The sequence below is a fragment of the Carya illinoinensis genome, chromosome 1 (assembly GCF_018687715.1).
Source record: "Carya illinoinensis cultivar Pawnee chromosome 1, C.illinoinensisPawnee_v1, whole genome shotgun sequence".
Classification (NCBI taxonomy): Eukaryota; Viridiplantae; Streptophyta; class Magnoliopsida; order Fagales; family Juglandaceae; genus Carya; species Carya illinoinensis.
Genome location: NC_056752.1, coordinates 37,277,629 through 37,297,195, shown reverse-complemented (window position 1 = coordinate 37,297,195; position 19,567 = coordinate 37,277,629). Strand labels below are relative to the sequence as shown.

Here is a 19,567-nt window from a genome sequence, read left to right as displayed (position 1 = left end):
TCAGCTATAAAGCTGTTTTCTCTCTTCCTTTCTCTTTGTGGGGTCTTTCGCCTGCCATGCATCTCAAAGGCTTGGCTCCACTTAAAATCTCTTAATTTACCTGCTTTTCTTATATATTGCATGTACATGATGAACAGTACATGAGTGAATAAATATATAAAGGTTACTCCTCCATATTGGATCCTTTGTGTTAGTTTTGCAGTAGTATTTTTTCTGCCATTCTCTTCTCTTGGTTTTGTCATATATTGTCCAAATTCATTATATAAATATAATATGTAGTACCTCAATAATTGCCTTGAATACATGAGTCTCTTTTTCCATTTTCTCTTTCAGTACAGAAATTAGAATTGTTAGCCTTTATCCTGCAACTTCTGCTGTTTTTCTGTGAATCTCCACAACTTCAGCAGCTAGATAGCTATCTGATCTTCATATATATAATATAATATATATAAATTGCAAAACTAGAGTGCTGCCTGCAAATTATTGGTTTTTAATATCTCATTCTTACTGTACTACTTATATTTACATTGATGTATTGACTCTTTTCATTTAGATTAGGATAATTATTTAGGATAGTGAATATTCAGCCTGGACTGCTGAGTTATAATTTCTTGCGTTAATGTTATTTTTGGCTGAGGAATTCATGTTCTAAGGTAATTACCTTCAAACCTTCTGATGTACAACCTGGAAAGGAGAATCCAGCCATTGTCTGGAGTTGAGAAATGGAGAGACACCCTTTGAAATGTGGTGATACTAGTAATTAATATCACCACATCTGTCTATCTTAACCTTCATGTGCATACATAAGTTGTTTGAGAAATACTTAAAACGATAACAATCAAAATAACCACCACACAGATGGAGTTAACAACCAATCTTAATCAATAGATTGGTTGTCAGGAGAAGGATTAGTTGGGATATAAGGCAGTGTACTTCATCTTTATATTATGCATATTATTGCATTTATCAATAACTTCACCAACGAATCAAATCATTTAAGCCAGTAAGTAAGAGAATCTTTTACCTAGAACATTATGCAAAACACAAAAACAATACAGAATAAATCAGTATAAGTCTTCCAAGGTGCAATCTTTGCACTTTGTTTGATGATAAATAGTTAGATAGGTATCTAATTAACTATCATGATAACCTAGTTAATATCACCTGTCTAATTTGGCTGGACTGGGCATAACATGTCCTCTTAACTTGGTTTTGCTGCCTCTTAGTAAATCCAATGCAGAACATTTGAAAAACTGTGACTGTCAGTAGCTTCACATCCACATGAGCCTCGATCATTGTCTGCCATTTCCTTACCAAAGACCTCAACTTGTCTTTGGTAAAATCCATTCCCTGAAATGTTTGACACTTGTTAAAAAAAAAAAAAAAACGTGTTTGTTTCTCATCCTAAAATAGCATTAACAATGTTGCGTGCAGATGAAACTGTATTACATAAACATACCCAGAAATGGAAAAAGGACATTCTTCCCTTGAACATCCTCAGCTCTCAATCTGATATTTCTGTATGCATGATCCTCATCATCCTGAAGATCAGCCATTGATACCTCAATAACTCTATGTTTGATCCCTTCAGAAGCAGTCTGTAAAAGAGACAGCAGATAGCTTAATTAGTAGGTGCACAGATAACATATATTCGCAAATTCTAAGCATGTTAATCACCATTAACTTAATGATTGTGGAAGATAAAAAGTATGCTCATCATCAACAAACACAGTAAAGATAACAAAAGAATCACATCAAATTCACATTAGGGAGGAAAAGCACATAAAGGCAAGGAAGCCATAACCAGAATCCATGTCATAAACTGGAAAAGTTTATGTACTACGGCGTGAAAAGAACGGCAATATACTACATGATAAAAAAAAGGTGGACAGAAAAACAATTTTCTTGAAAAAAATAAAAGCAGGCCATGCTTTCAAGCATTCTTACTGCGTAATATCAAAACTTCCATAATTTTACAAATATCATAATTTCTTACTTAATAAACAAAAAAGGAGGTATTATAATTTCTAAAAGGAAAGAGGAAGGTGCATAAAAACTTGAAACCTTAATTCAGATTTAAATAGCTAAAGAAAAAATCTAGCTGTTACCCTGCTTAAAATGAGATTCATTACAAGGACTCGCATGAGAATTGCTAGTCCAATACTATGTCTATTTAAACTATGAGGAGCCTAGGTTGTTAAAAAAACAGGTAAAGTTGTCTTATGAAGTTAATATAACAGTCTCATTCTAGAATCAAAGAAATGATTTGCCTTCATTTAGCAAATATACGAAATCAACAATGGGACAGCAAGTAGAACTGTAAACCTGGTTTAACTCCATAACAAAAAAACCATGTTCCAGAGACTTCAATAAGAAAGCGAACAACTGACATAAATATTCTTATATAGCACCATTAAATCACATCAAGTCATATATCAATGAGAAAGGGTTGCTTAACCATCAACCCAATTCGCCAACTAGTTAATCTAAAAAACGCCTATAAATTGATTGGACAAGCCACAACCAAACATTAAAGGAAATTTGGCATCTTTACAGCATATGTAGCCTACGATATAATGTGGAGAACTCAGAAATCCAGGCCAAAATTTTAACTCAATTTCCTATCCAATATTTTCTCGCCAACCAAACAGCACGAAACAAATGGAGAAATTAAATGACTAAAAAATATACCTTGGTACCCTGAGTGCGAGTAACTAGGGTTTTGCCCATATTTTTTTACTGCGAACACTGAAGGTGCCTTGATTGTAGTTGTAGTTGCTGGTTATTGGCTTTTCCAACTTCCTTGGATACCAATCTGTGCAACGTGTAATAACTACAACAAACAGCTGTGTGGAATTGGATCTAGTGACATATTCTATATATTTATGGAAACCAAAATAGAAGCTTGATCACCATCTCAAAAACCTGTCCTTCTATAGTAACTAAAGATTTGAAAAACCAAGGATTGCAGTAAAATGCTCCCATACCAACAAGCTTAATCTCCTTCAGCAAATAAGCGCTCAATATTTTCAATATTAGTTGCCATTTACAGCAATGACATTTTGAAACTAATGGAATGTCTCATCTTCTGATAATTGCATCAATAGATGAGACATTCCAGCGGGAACCTTCAATGAGATCTTTTTACAATAGAGCAGGTTGTACAGCTGAATAACCCTTCTGAATGAATCATATAGATACTTTTCAACTCCAGTTTTCTAACCATAAGTTTATTTTTCCTTATCTAATTACGTGCCTAACCCCTAACGGCTACCCAATTGTTGACGTGGCTAATTGATAACGATTCATGTTGTTTACTCAAACAATCTTGGAGTACCATCGGGTTTTAGGCTTGTACAATACTCGGCTCCTAACTTACAACTGTGCAACATCACTTAGTCCTTCAACTCATAGTGGACTCATGGAAATAATTTTGTAACATGCCCACCTTTCTTGTATGACTTGAAATCAAATATGTTACACTTGCTTCTCCAATAAGGATGAATTATACACAAATATGAGACCATTCTTCGTCTTTTGCAAGAAACATTGTTGTTCATACTTCATTTTGCCCCCACCATACTATCCATCGGGGCAACATTAGTATTCCCCATTTTCCTCGTGCTAATAGCAAAATCTGCATTCATGAACTACTGTGCCAAGATGGTCTCTGTTGATTTAACTCTTTTTCCATTCTTTTTTTTTAGATGGACAAAAGTTGGATGAACGAGGCCGATAGACTTTTATTGCCTATATATGCCGAAGGGGTTAAAAATTTCCTCACACAAGCACGAAGGCATGCTTGCGGACGGGATCGCATTCGGTGTCCATGCCATACATGCCTTAACAATCTGTGGCTACCAACAAATGAGGTGGAATCCTATTTGTTTATCAAAGGGATCAATCTAAATTACACAGAGTGGATATTTCATGGGGAGGAGGAGACAACATTGAACGTCAGTGATGATGATGTTGGTGACGACGTTTTACCAGAAGATGATTATATCGATGACATGCAGCATATGTTGGATGACATCCGGTCAGGCACCTTTGTTCATGTGCCTGAAGACAACACTACTACACCAAATAGGTCACCAATACCCAAAGATTCACCTTCAACTACTTTTGAAAAGCTACTGGAGGATGCCCGACGTCCTCTTTTTGAAGGATGTACTGAATTTACAAAGTTGTCATTCATTGTCAAGTTATTACATATCAAATCAATCGGTGGATGGTCAATTAAGTCATTTGACATGCTTCTTGATCTGTTGCGATCTTCCTTTCCTGATGTGCTTTTGCCACAATCATATGAGGAGTCAAAGTCTTTGGAGCGCGGGTTGGGATTCAATTACAACAAAATCCATGCATGCCCCAATGACTGCATTTTATTCTGGAAGGAAAATGCCGCTCTTAATGAATGCCCTGTATGTAAGGCTTCGAGGTGGATTCCAAATATGCATGGATCACGCATTATACCTCAAAAAGTGTTGCGCCATTTTTCATTGAAATCGAGATTGCAGCGTCTCTTTATGTCTACAAAGATAGCAGGTGAAATGAGATGGCATAAAGACCAATGACTGATAGAAGATACTAGTATGAGATATCCGGCTGACTCTGAGTGTTGGCAGAAATTTGATGAACATCATAGTTGGTTCGCTACAGATCCTCGCAATGTTAGGCTCAGACTAGCAAGTGACGGCTTCACTCCGTTCAACAACTTGGCTAAACCTCATAGCATTTGGCCTGTGATCCTTGTCCCGTATAACTTGCCACCGTGGTCATGCATGAAAGACCAATTTTTTATAACATCTTTGATTATTCCAGGCCCAAGGTCACCGGGGAATGATATCGATGTTTACTTGCAGCCGTTGGTTGATGAATTGCTTGGATTTTGGGAAAATGGGGTACCTACCTATGATGCCTCAACTAAGGAGACATTTAGGTTGCATGCTGCATTGTTGTGGACAATCAATGACTCTCCTGCCTACGGGAATCTTTCCGGCTGGTCAACAAAGGGGAAATTAGCTTGTCCAACTTGTAATGCCGACACAGACTCCAATTGGTTGAAATATGGTCGAAAACATTGTTATATGGGACACCGACGTTTCTTACCGCCAGATCACATGTGGAGAAGGAGAAAATGGTTGTTTAATGGTAAAGAAGATCATCACATGCCACCAAGGGATATAGGAGGATACGATATTCTAACTCAATTGCAGATGATTGAGGATGTGATGTTTGGAAAATGTCGTAGGAAGAGAAAATGTACTGCTGAAGAGCTGAATTGGACAAAATCCAGCATATTCTTCACATTACCTTATTGGTCAACACTTCGACTTTGACATAATTTAGATGTTATGCATATTGAGAAGAATATTGCTGAAAACATCTTATTCACTTTAATGAACAGTTCAGGAAAAACTAAGGATAATATCAATTCAAGGCATGACCTAGAGATTTTGGGCTATAGAAAAGAGTTACATTTGAGGCATGAAGGTGATCATGTAACAATGCCAAATGCACTGTACACATTACACGAAGATGAAAAGAATAAATTTTGTGAGTGATTGACCGATATCAAATTTCCATACGGGTTCTCTTCCAATATCTCGAACTGTGTTTCTCCACGCGATTGCAAAATCACTGGGTTGAAAAGCCACGACTGTCATGTTTTCCTTCAAAGACTACTCCTAATCGCTGCTCAGGGTTTTTTAAGAAGTGACATTGCATTGGCTTTGACTGAACTTAGCACTTTCTTCAATGAGTTGTGTGCTCGAACACTGGATGTGAATCGCCTATCCCAGCTCCAAACATATATTGTCACAATTTTTTGCAAACTGGAGATGATATTCCCTCCCTCCTTTTTCGATATCATGGTCCACGTAGCTGTTCATTTGCCCCGTGAGGCCATACTTGGGGGACCAGTACAATATACGTGGATGTACCCATTTGAGAGATATCTTGACAAATTCAAACAGTATGTGAAGAATAAAGCTTGACCAGAGGGTTCAATAGCCGAGGCCTACATTCACACTGAATGCTTGACATTTTGCTCCACATACCTCCAAGATGTTGAGACGAAGTTCAATCGAGCGGACCACAATATTGATGCTGATGAAGAGGAAAATATAGATGGATTCAGAATTTTTAACCAGAAAGTTCGTCCCTTGGGTATAGCTTCCAATGTGCAATTAGAAGATGAACTTTTTAAGGCAGCCATATGGTATGTGCTCAACAATTGTTCGGAGATTGGACCCTATATACAGTAAGCATCAATGAGTTTCCTGCAAAATCTACTTACATTCAATTTTATCGAGTTTTTATATATGCAACAATAATGTCTTACCATTGTTGGTTTGCGATTCCGTGCACCCAAATGTAGGGAACACTACGAGAAATGTAAGGTGCAACACCCAAGTTGCATCGATCGCACGCATCAAACTGAATTTCCCACTTGGTTCAAGCACTGTGTAAGTTCTTCTCCATCCTTATCTCCGTTGACTTTACTCTCTGATTTTTTTGACATGTTTTGGAATGATGAAAATATACATTGTCAATTTTCTTCAATTTTTTTATAGATCTAGGAACATCGTACGGAGACTCCACTTGATGTATATGCTGATCTGTATGCATTGGCTTGCGGGCCTGACCTGTTGATTGCATCATATGATGCTTGCATAATAAATGGAAAAAGGTTTCATACGAAGCATCGTGAATTGCGCCGGCGTACACAAAATTCCTGAGTGTTGGTAATCGGGGATGACGCCACAACTAACGCAGACTTTTACAGTTGTATAAAAAATATCATCGAGTTACGCTACATGGAGTGGCGTCGGGTGTATCTATTTGAATGTGCTTGGTTTGACGTTGGTGATAGAAAACGAGGGGTGCGGGTGGATGACCATATGATTAGTGTCAACATGAACAGGACTTGGTATAAGGATGAACCATTCGTGTTGGCGAGTCAAGCTGATCAATGTTTCTACATAAGAGATTTAAGGGCGAAAGGGAATTGGGGTGTTGTGCAGAACTATACAAATAGGAATGTATACAACAATCCGTCCGTGTCGAGGATTCAGGAAGATATTAATGATGGTTTTCCAAGTATTAATGAGGCCGATCAAGAAAGTGAGTCATCATATTATTATGAACTAGTTCAGTGCGATAATGCAGATCCAGTGTCCACTCCACTGGATAGGATTGATATACCACCTAGTCATATTGATGCACGAGAAGTCATGCATGTGGATGGTCAATGCATAGAAGAATCTGGATTTATTAATGATGACATGATTCCTTCTGGTTCTTGAGATGCGACTAGTGAGGGGGAATATTCAGATGATGATGACCTATCCACAGACGAAGAGTATGTGTCATAATTATAATTACAAGCTAGAAACAAAAACCGACCACGGGGTGGTATAGCATACTTAAAACCATTAAGTATGAAATACATTTTTTGAATGATTTATTAAAACCATTAAGTACAATTATTGAATACTAGGACTCAACGTTTATGTAGCTTTCTTCCATTTATGTTTTCATATATTTATTTCCTCTAAATTTGATTGACTTCTAATGTGTATCATATTATTACTGTGTCAGGTGTGGGAGCAACATTACTACATTGCATTAAGGTTGAAGTGGACAAAGTTTGGGTTGGATTTTCTTCCTCATATCTCGACCAATTTATCATGCAATCCCATCTTCAAGTTGGAGGCATGAGGAGCACTATTACTCCTCAAGGTATCACAAAATAGATGGTTAAGTTATTGTCATTCAAATACACATGAAATCAATTACTTCATGGGTTAGGCTACCCATGAAGTAATTGAAAATGGTAGATAAGTGATCAATTCATTTCTATTGTTGTCTGTGACTTTGAGATTATTTTGTGGAATGGACCTAACGTTTAAACACAATGATATTAACTCATACACACGTAGGTGACCGAGCGGGACCCAGTTCTAGAGGTGGAGGGAGACTTCGAGGTATTCGTGCTTGGCGACATGTACCATACTCGGCTCGCCACAACCGACCACGGGGAGCAAAAATCTCCTCATATCATAGCCCTGAGGAGGGTAATCAATCATCATCGGATGACTCGACACAGCCCCCAAGTCCCCCACCAGCAACCAATCTAATTCCCACACCTGCGCCTATTCGAGAACCCTTACAAGTGCGGGAACAATCGCCTCCTAGAGAAGAATCGAGAATGGAAGAAAGCAGTATACCAGAAACTGGTGAGTGTTTTTTCCATATGAATGCGTTGACCCTTCCATATGTGCTTGTAAGTGTAAAGATACATTTTTTGATTATATACACTAATCTAGTTGTTGCCCAGATGACTAACACAAGAGGGGGGTGAATTGAGTTGTATTAAAAAAAATAACAATTATAAATCAAATATATAATATAAAATATAAACAAAATATGAAATAACAATAAATATAAAGAGTAAGGGTAAGAGAGAAGCAAACTCAGTATGTTAACGAGGTTCGGCCCCATTGCCTACGTCCTCGCCTCAAGCTACCCCTTGAGGATTTCCAAATTCACTATTCAACCTCATTCAGGTGGAGATAGAAATCTATTACACCTTTGAACAACACCGCTACAAAGGATCTATATAGAACATCCTCTACACTTGTAATTACCTTACAAGTGGTGATTCAACTATTCCCCGTATAGAATACTTTCTACATGTACAAGGGTTATACACACCCTTTTTCTGATACAAAATCTGATAGTGGGTAGGTTATCAGAAAACACTCCGCAATGAGTGAAATAAGAACAATACAGCACAAACTATATCTCTCAAAATGAACAAGGATTAAGGCTCAATGCTTAGAGAAGAGAGAATGAAAGCTTTGAATGAATGTTGTATGCTCTGGATGTTGTAAATGTGAAGCTCTCAAATGATCTATTTATAGGCATATGAGACTTCATATTCAAATTTAAAAAGATTCACATGTTAAAGACAACATCATTCACTTTTTCAAAAAATTCAAATACAAGGTTCTTCTTTTTCAATTGTCAAAGACAACATCATTCACTTTTTTAAAAAAAATCAAACCTAATCTTTTACTTTTGGCATATGACAAAATAAGCACACTTTCCTTTTCAAAAAATTCAAACCTAATCTTTTACTTTTTGTATATGACAAAATGAGCACACTTTACTTTTCAAACATTTCAAACAAAATCATCTACCTTTTGTATAAGTCTAAAAAAGCATCAATCGCTTTTGAAAATATTCAAATAAAACATGCACATGTGAAAGATGACAATCAATCATCTTTAATATTTTCAAAGTTCAACCCTTTAATCAAGGCATGCACATGTAAAAGATGACAATCAATCATCTTTCAAAATTTTCAAATTTAATTTTCAAAAATATTCATGCACATGTAGAAAATGTATTTTAATGCTTTATGATAAAATATTAATTTTGAGCATTAATCCTAATTTTGAATTTTAAGAGATTTACAACATTACTCTATGACTTTAATGTGAACTTGTTTCCTTCTTGCTCATACTTGGTTCTTTGATGTGCTTGATTCCATTGTGTGAACAACTTGAGCTTGAAACTCCTTTATTCTTTGAATTCATTTGTTATCATCAAAATCCATGTGTAGATTTATAATCACATGAAATTTGAAACCTTGAGTTCAACAATTTCCCCCTTTTTGATGATGACAAATACTTGATAGAACTTGAAACATGTATTAATACTTAAGCTCCCCCTAAAAATATGCGTTAGTTTTTCAAGCAAAAGTATAAATATAATTACAAGCATATATAACAAGTTTAGCAATTTAAATAATGTTAATGTTCTAGTCTAAAACTTCTCTCCCTTTTGGCATCATTAAAAAGGATCGGTAGCAAGTAAATGGATTGAAGAAAATGATGCGTTTAATAGTCACTGTAGATAGTTGAAAAAGGAGCCGTCCGTGACCTGACAAATGCTGCAAAGTCTCAAGGCCTAACTCTATGAATTTAGTGCGGCTAGAGATTTAAACAATCGCCTGATGTTGTTGACAAACGTGATTGAAGGCTCTGAGTTGCTATAAAATTTTCATCTATCGGATGCCAAAAAAAAATAATTGCTTCTTGACCTGAGTTCTGTTTTACCACAACGATAGAATGGCTGAGCAATTCTCTTCCACTAATGTTCCAGACTTGAATCAAGAACCCTTGACGCATCAATCATCAATCTTCTCTCCTGAGGCCGTCAATACCATGGTAAGAGCAGTGAACCGTTTTTCTAGTAAGGCTGATTCTGAGATTATTGCAGAATCAAGAATGCTCAGTAGTCAATATGCTGCCTCTGTTACGATCATGTCTCAGAGGTTAATGGCGAGGGTGAGTGAGATTGATCATCTTAACATGCAAATATTTGAGTTACGATAGAAGCTTGCTAATAAGGATAGTGAGAATAAAAGGCTAAAGCAAGAAAACCAAGAGTTGAAAAAATTTACAGATTGGTATGTTCATGATCTGCAACCACGAATAGAGGAGCTGGAACGAGAAAGGGTTCAGATACAAGGTCAATATCGGCAGATAATAGCAGAGGTTCATCGTTTTCTAGAAAAATAGGGACAATCTACTGTTAATCTCGCTGGCTTAGTAAGAAAACTTTTGACAATGTGTGTCTAGCATATCTTGTATTTCTTTTGACTAAATAAGATTTGAAGAGACAATAGTTTGTCTTATTCTTTATGCTATCTCTATAAAATCAGTTCTGAAGTTCATCTAATTCGCATCAAGTTTTCATCTCATCTCTATAACTCATCTGCATTCCTTCAGCATTCTCGTTTTAAGCCTTCTATTCTTTTCTCAATGGCTCATTCTTCTAACATTTCTCTAGATCCATCTATGAGGCATTCTACATCTCAACCTCCTGTCCTTTCTGCAGCTTCCATTGGTGCCATGTTGCAGCAAGAAAATAATAATCTGACTAATAAGTCAGATTACAATGCTATTTATGACTTGGTGAGTCTTGGGACTCGCTACTCTTCCTGTATTGTTGCTTTTTCTCAGCGGCTACAAGCCAAAAATCATGAAGTTGAAAAGCTCAAAGAACAAATTGTTGTACTTCAACGAATTGTTCAAGAGTCTCACACAAGGAAAGGAATCATTCAGCAGAAGAATAAATAGTTGAAATCTTTATTAGATTCTTCATTCCGCTTGCCGGTTCCCATGGATAAGAATGACATGATATTGTATGAAGAGAATGAGCGTCTCAAACATGAGGCTAAAAATCTCAAGTTTATGTAAAAGTATTTAAAAAATCTATCTCTATTTTTATTGATTCTCGTCTATCTTTTCAGAGATATTCATAGCATGCATCATACCTATTTCTCTTCTGATCATACATAATCTATCTTCTGGTAAAGGCTTTGTGAAAATATCTGCTAACTGATCGTGTGTGTTTGTGAATTCTAGTACTATATCGTCTTTCTGCACATGATCTCGAAGAAAATGATATCTTATTTCAATATGCTTAGTTCTAGAATGTTGTATTGGGTTCTTTGAAAGATTTATAGCACTTGTATCACCACATTTGATTGGAATGTGATTATACTTGAGTTTAAAATCTTCAAGTTGTTGTTTCATGTAGAGAACTTAGGCACAACAACTACCCGCAGCAACATATTCTGCCTTAGCAGTAGATAGTGCAACAGAATTTTGTTTTTTACTAAACCAGGAAACTAATGCATGACCTAAGAAATGACATGCTCCACTAGTGCTTTTTCGATCTATTTTACAGCCAGCATAATCTACATCTGTGTAGCTGATTAGATCGAAAGATGTATGCTTAGGGTACCATAATCCTAAGTTAATTGTACCACTAAGATATCTAAGAATGCGCTTAACTGCAATTAAATGTGATTCTTTTAGAGATGATTGAAAGCGTGCACATAAGCACACACTAAACATAATATCTGGTCTACTAGTTGTTAAATATAATAAGCTACCAATCATACCTCGATATATCTTCGAGTCAACTGGTTTACCGGATTCATCTTTATCAAGTTTAGTTGATGGGCTCATTGGTGTTCCAATTTCCTTAGCATTTTCCATCCCAAACTTCTTCAGTAATTCCTTAATATATTTTGATTGATTGATGAATGTCCCACTTTTTGCTTGCTTAATTTGCGATCCGAGAAAGAATGTAAGTTCTCCCATCATGCTCATCTCAAATTCTTCCTGCATAGTCTTAGCAAAAACTTGACACATATTTTCATTAGCAGCACCGAAAATTATATCATCAACATAAATCTGAATCAAAAGAATATCATCATTTTCATATTTAATGAAAAGAGTTGTGTCGATTTTTCCTCTTGAAAAACCTTTTTCAATCAAGAAACCACTGAGTCTCTCGTACCAAACTCTAGGAGCTTGTTTAAGTCCATATAGTGCTTTTGTGAGTTTGAAAACATGATTTGGGGAAATATGATTTTCAAAACCTGGAGGTTGCTCAACATATACCTCTTCATTTATAAAACCATTTAAGAAAGCACTTTTAACATCCATTTGAAAAAGTTTGAAATCTTTATAACAAGCATATGCAAGTAGCATTCGAATAGCTTCTAATCTTGCGACAGGTGCATATGTCTCATCATAATCGATTCCTTCTTCTTGATTAAAACCTTGGGCTACAAGTCGAGCCTTATTTCTAGTAATGACTCCGGACTCATCTTTCTTGTTTCTAAAAACCCATTTTGTTTCAATAATAGTATGATTTTTGGGTCTAGGAACAAGTGTCCAAACATCATTTCTTTCAAATTGATTCAACTCTTCTTGCATAGCTAGAATCCAATATTCATCAAGAAGTGCGTCATCAATATTTTTGGGTTCAATTTGAGATAGAAAAGCAGTATGATTGCAAATATTTCTAAGAGATGATCGAGTGCTTACACCTTGTGAAGGTTCTCCCAAAATTTGTTCCACTGGATGATCTTTCACAAATTTCTACTGTTTGGTTGCATCTTGTATTAAATTTTGATGATCTTTCCTGATGGCTCCATGTTGAACTTCCTTTATTGTTTTCTCTTTATTGAGATTGAGACTTTCTGTGTTATTTATACCTTCTGTTTCTTCATCAATAGATTTCTTGGAGAGTGGAGAATTAGATTCATCAAATACTACATGCATAGATTCTTGTACAGTCAAAGTCTTTTTATTGAATACTCTATAAGTTTTACTATTAGTAGAATACCCGAAAAAGATACCTTCATCAGATTTTGCATCAAACTTGCCTAAATTATCCCTGTTATTCAAAATAAAACATTTGCATCCAAATATATGAAAGTAACCAATGTTGGGCTTTTTCTCATTCCAAAGCTCATAGGGGGTTTTATCTAACTTAGATCTTAGCATAACTCTATTTATAACATAACATGCAGTACTTACCGCTTTGGCCCAAAAATAACTAGGCAAGTTGTTCTCATTGAGCATTGTTCTTGCCATCTCTTGAAGAGATCTATTTTTCCTCTCTACTACCCCATTTTGTTGAGGAGTTCGAGGAGCAGAAAAATTATGTACAAAACCATTTTCATCACAAAAAGTTTCAATATTTTTATTAACAAACTCTTTTCCCCTATCCCTTCGGATACTTGAAATAGTATAGCCCTTTTCATTTTGAATTCTCTTGCATAACTTGGTAAAGGCATTATGTGCCTCATCTTTATGAGAAAGAAAGATGACCCAAGTATATCTAGAGAAATCATCAACAATAACAAATGCATAATATTTTCCTCCTAGACTTGTAACTCTATTTGGTCCAAAAAGATCCATGTGTATCAGTTGCTATGGTCTAGTAGTGGAAATATATTTCTTAGTTTTAAAAGAAGTTTTTGTTTGTTTACCAAATTGACATGCATCACAAATTTTGTCTTTAAGAAAATTTGTTTTTGGTAAACCTCTCACAAGATCATTTTTTAAAAGTTTGGAAATAAGTTCCATGTTGGCATGACCTAATCTTCTATGCCATAACCAACTAGTTTCATTTTGAGCTGAAAAGCAAATAGCATCTTGTGAGGTAATTTCTTCAAAATCAATTGTATAAACATTATTATTTCTAAAAGCAATAAAACAAATATTACAATCATGATCATTCAAAATAATGCACTTATCCATTTGAAAGTAACTGTAAATCCTTTATCACATAATTGACTTATGCTCAAAAGATTATGTTTTAGATCTTCAGCAAGTAGAACATCTTCAATTATGAGAGAAGATTCATTACCAATTTTACCTATTTCCACGATCTTCCATTTCGAGTTGTCTCCAAATGTCACGTGTCCTTCTTCTTTAGATCTACGATCAAAGAACTTAGTCTTGTCTCCTGTCATGTGTCTTGAACATCCACTATCTAAAAACCATTTGTTTTTACTTGTGGAAGACTTCATGCATACCTATAAAAACAATTAAAATGATTTTTTTTTGTACCCAAGTTCTTTGGGTCCTTTATTTATTAGTATTAGAAGAAACAAGATTTTTAGGTATCCATATGGCCCTAATAGTCATTGTATGATTTCTTTTAATAGGACAAGTATGATAATTATGACCATTTCTATTACAAAAATTGCAAATAGCATGTGACATATATGAAAAACTTGAATGATTATAATAATATCATTTTTTGACAAAATTATTTTTATGAAAAGAATTTTAAATATTAGTCTTTGATGTAGAATGATTATCAAAGAAATTTTTATAAGGTTTGTATTTTTGTTTTGGCATATATCCTAAACCTGCCTTGTCAAAAACACATCTTTGACTACCAAGAAGTTTTTCAAAATTTCTTTTTCCATTCGTAAAGTTTTCAACAATATTTTCTAAATCGGTTTTCTTCTTATTCAATTCAAGATTTTCATCTTTCAAAATGATACATTATTTTCTTAAAATTTCAATTTCGTTTGTTAAAGAAGAATTTTTCTTTTTCAAAGCAGTATACTTGATACCCAATTTTTCAAATTCCTCATATACCTCTTCTAAAATATTTTGCAATTCTTCATATGAAGGATTTTCAATATTATCAAGATTTGTTACCTTAATGTCATCTTTAGTCATAAGACAAAAATTTGCTGATTCTTCATTGCTTGCTTCACTATCTGAGCTACTTGAATCATCATCTCATGTAGCTTTCATTGCTTTCTTGCCCTTGTTTCGATCTTTCTTTAGCAGAGGACAATCTGGTTTGATATGACCAGGTTTATTGCATTTATAACAAATTAAAGTGTCATTTTTACCTGAATCTTTCTTGGAAAACTTTTTGAAGGATTTCCTCGTAGGAGTTTTATTTTTCTTCAAGAACCTTTAAATTCTTCTTGTTATCATCGCAACTTCTTCATCTTTATCTTCATTTTCCTCATCTTCATCACTTTCACTTTCATGAGGAACAACTTTAAGTGCTAAGCTCTTCTTTGGCTTTTCTTCTTCTTCTCTTCTTTTCAATGTGTACCCATGGGTGATAAGTGACCCGATGAGTTCATTGACTTCGAGCTTCTTGAGGTCTCTAGCTTCAAGAATCGCTGTAACTTTTGATTCCCAACGTTTTGGTAAAGAGTTGAGGATTTTTCTTACTATCTCCACCTTGGAATAAACTTTGCCAAGAGCTGTCAAGCTGTTTATGATGTTAGTAAAACGAGTGTGCATACTAGAAATTGATTCATCATCATTTATCTTAAACATTTCATATTCATGAGTAAGAATATAAATTTTTGATTCCTTGACTTGAGAAGTTCTTTCATAAGTTACTTCCAAGTTATCCCAAATTTCCTTTGCCGTAGCGCAATTCATTATTCTATTAAACTCATTTCCATTAAGAGCATTATATAATAAATTTATAGCAGTTAAATTTAAAGTATAAAGTCTATCGTCTTCATGACCAAACTCTTCTTCTTCCTTTTTGACCTTTACTCCATCAACCACTTTTGTTGGAATATAAGGTCCATTTACAATACATTTCCAGATTTCTCTACCTTGAACTTGAAGAAATATTCTCATTCTAACTTTCCAGAATGAGTAATTATCTCCACAAAAGAGTGGAGGCCGACTGCTAGATTGACCTTCACCAAATGAAGCTGCAATGTTAGCCATAAGATCTTAACTCAAAAGATAGTTAATCTTATAATAGAGCTCTTAGCTCTGATACCAATTGTTGCCCAGATGACTAACACAAGAGGGGGGGTGAATTGAGTTGTATTAAAAAAAATAACAATTATAAATCAAATATATAATATAAAATATAAACAAAATATGAAATAACAATAAATATAAAGAGTAAGGGTAAGAGAGAAGCAAACTCAGTATGTTAATGAGGTTCAGCCCCACTACCTACGTCCTCGCCTCAAGCTACCCTTTGAGGATTCCCAAATTCACTATTCAACCTCCTTCAGGTGGAGATAGAAACCTATTACACATTTGAACAACACCGCTACAAAGGATCCGTGTAGAACATCCTCTACACTTGTAATCAGCTTACAAGTGGTGATTCAACTATTTCCCGTATAGAATACTTTCTACACGTACAAGGGTTATACACACCCTTTTTCTGATACAAAAGCTGATAGTGGGTAGGTTATCAGAAAACACTCCTTAATGAGTGAAATAAGAACAATACAGCACAAACTATATCTCTCAAAATGAACAAGGATTAAGGCTCAATACTTAGAGAAGAGAGAATGAAAGCTTTGAATGAATGTTGTATGCTCTGGATGTTGTAAATGTGAAGCTCTCAAATGATCTATTTATAGGCATATGAGACTTCATATTCAAATTTAAAAAGATTCACATGTCAAAGACAACATCATTCACTTTTTCAAAAAAAAAATCAAACCTAATCTTTTACTTTTGGCATATGACAAAATGAGCACACTTTCATTTTCAAAAAATTCAAACCTAATCTTTTACTTTTTGTATATGACAAAATGAGCACACTTTACTTTTCAAATATTTCAAACAAAATCATCTACCTTTTGTATAAGTCTAAAAAAGCATCAATCACTTTTGAAAATATTCAAATAAAACATGCAAATGTGAAAGATGACAATCAATCATCTTTAATATTTTCAAAGTTCAACCCTTTAATCAAGGCATGCACATGCAAAAGATGACAATCAATCATCTTTCAAAATTTTCAAATTTAATTTTCAAAAATATTCATACACATGTAGAAAATGTATTTTAATGCTTTATGATAAAATATTAATTTTGAGCATTAATCCTAATTTCGAATTTTAAGAGATTTACAACATTACTCTATGACTTTAATGTGAACTTGTTTCCTTCTTGCTCATGCTTGATTTTTTGATGTGCTTGATTCCATTGTATGAACAACTTGAGTTTGAAACTCCTTTATTCTTTGAATTCATTTGTTATCATCAAAATCCATGTGTAGATTTATAATCACATGAAACTTGAAACCTTGAGTTCAACACTAGTGAATATTTTGATACGCAGTTGCGGACGCCCCCATGGGGCCTGAACTAACGCAGCAACAGAGAAGAAGATCTCATGGGCCCGCTAGATGCATCGAGTTTGAGAAGGTGAGGAAGCACAGTAAAGTGCTTTTAAAGATAAACGATGGTGAGACAGCCCCGTGTTGTGAACACGCTTCTATGTTCACGACATGAGTATCATGGATTGTTAAACAATTTTGTGACATGAGTCATGCGCGATGGACTGATGTCCCGGCTGCCATGAAAGAGGAGCTCATTGACCGCGTTCGGGTAAATTATCGGGTTGATTAATTTGCTATTATGAGTTGGAAGTGGTTTATGTAGTATAACCGTCACATTACTACTAGTTTGCTATGACTTGTAGTCTGACTTCATGCTCGACTGGGAACGTGAAAACCACCAATTGATGGTGACAAAGGCACTTCGTAAGCGCTTCAACGGCTTCCATCATGACTTGCACAAGATTTACGAATCCTTTGGAAGCCATGAAGAAGCGTTAGCTCATGGGACAAGCTTAGTGGACCCCTTTGTATGGGTCAAGTTGTGTGGTAGGTGGGGCAGTGACGCCTTCAAGGTATATATGCTATTTCTCATATTAAACCATAAATCCTTCCATTTAATATGTTTGAATATTGTTGTGGCAAATCCGGTTGTTTAAGTAAGCTAACATGACTTATGTGCATGGCAGAAAATTTCAAGTCAAAATCGGGAGAATCGAAAGAAGCAGGCAATTAATCACACATCGGGACGTAAATCATTCATCCGAATACTTGAGCAAAAGGTATGAGGATTCCTCCCAGTACTCATTTAAGTATCTTTTAAGTATTAATAAATATTGTCCTCAACATGCACATATTATCGTGTGTTTTGTGATTGGGTGATATGATTACCTGAGCTTAAAGTGTGTTTTGTGATTGTGGTTAATTTCAATGATGTTGAGCTTAAAATGCACATGTGGTTGCCAATACTTATCTGGATCGAAAATTTGACTTCTTATACTTAATGCTCACAAATGTAGCGCGCTGAGAATGGAAATTTGGTTGACTTCTATAAGGAGATGCGTTAGTCGAAGAAGAAGAATAAGTTTGTGACAGATGCTACTGAAGATGCTTACGTGAGTAGTACACTTATAGTCCCAGCATTCTATGTTTCTTTCTGATAATAATATATTGCATACATAGCACATAACTCGATTTCCCCTAATTATTGTTTTACCGTTGTGCAAAAGGAGATGCAAGGTAGATTGGATGGCCTAGAACCAGAGCAATGTTGTGATGAGGCAGCAGCGAGTGTCTTTAGGGAGGTCCTTGGCCATCGACTTGGATATGCGCGAGGACTCCGAGAGATGGTCATCCCTGAGTCCTCCCGACAACGTGACCAAGCTAAAATGCAATGCTACCTATATGAGATTGAAAGACATAAGAAAGATGCTGAACAACACAAGAAAGATGCTGATGACTATACGAGTCAACTGGAAGAAATGAGATCAGAGATGCGGGCTCTTAGGGAGCATCAGTTTGCGACCGACAGATTGCTTCAGTCCTTTTTTAAGGATCATCCGTCATTCACTGAGTCATATCGACAGACTCAGTGTAATGAGCCCTCCAACCCATAAGGGGGGGGGGTCCTACGTTTTTTGCTTGTTTGGTTGGTTTTTTGGTAGTCGATGGTGACAGCTGGGCAATATATATATATTACTATATATCTGTATATATATACTAAACGTACTATGTCAACACCGGGGAGATAAGCAACTCTCGACCTGATGTCATATTTTTGAAGGAGTGTTTTGAACATCCTTAAATCTGCATTGATTTCTGGGAAAATTATCCGAGGGTTCCGCTGCCTCTTTGCCATGCCTAACTTGAAAGACTTCAAAACCAAGAGGTAAGTACTCTCTAACGACCAATCTTCAAGTGGTCGAGTTGACCAGAACAATCTGTATTGGGGCTTAACCAGAATTTGCTTAAGATATATATTTGTTTAAGTATACAGGACGGTGGAAGATTATCCTCAGCATTCTACAGTACTCTTTAGAATCCTAGTGGATTTTGGGGTAGGCTGGTTTTTCTAATCTGTAGTTGGAGTACTGAGCTATGA

General features: G+C 35.5%; 1 protein-coding gene and 1 pseudogene across 1 annotated transcript; one reads left to right on the top strand and one right to left on the bottom strand.

Annotated features, from left to right (window-relative positions):
* Window positions 1–978: 978 nt before the first annotated feature.
* LOC122295750 lies at window positions 979–3,647 on the bottom strand (annotated as a pseudogene).
* A 60-nt stretch (window positions 3,648–3,707) lies between these two features.
* Window positions 3,708–5,342, top strand: LOC122295688. The gene is made up of 3 exons (XM_043104806.1): window positions 3,708–4,548; window positions 4,663–5,037; window positions 5,119–5,342. The coding sequence occupies exons 1-3, from the start codon at window positions 3,708–3,710 to the stop codon at window positions 5,340–5,342; spliced, it is 1,440 nt and encodes a 479-aa protein (XP_042960740.1).
* Window positions 5,343–19,567: the final 14,225 nt, after the last annotated feature.

Excerpts from the sequence above, each read along its gene's own strand:
- LOC122295688 (XM_043104806.1), top strand. The coding sequence starts at position 3,708 with ATGGACAAAAGTTGGATGAACGAGGCCGATAGACTTTTATTGCCTATA. Across the intron at positions 4,549-4,662 it reads TATGTCTACAAAGATAGCAG|ATCCTCGCAATGTTAGGCTC; the intron begins GTGAAATGAGAT and ends GGTTCGCTACAG. Across the intron at positions 5,038-5,118 it reads GAAATTAGCTTGTCCAACTT|ATCACATGTGGAGAAGGAGA; the intron begins GTAATGCCGACA and ends TCTTACCGCCAG.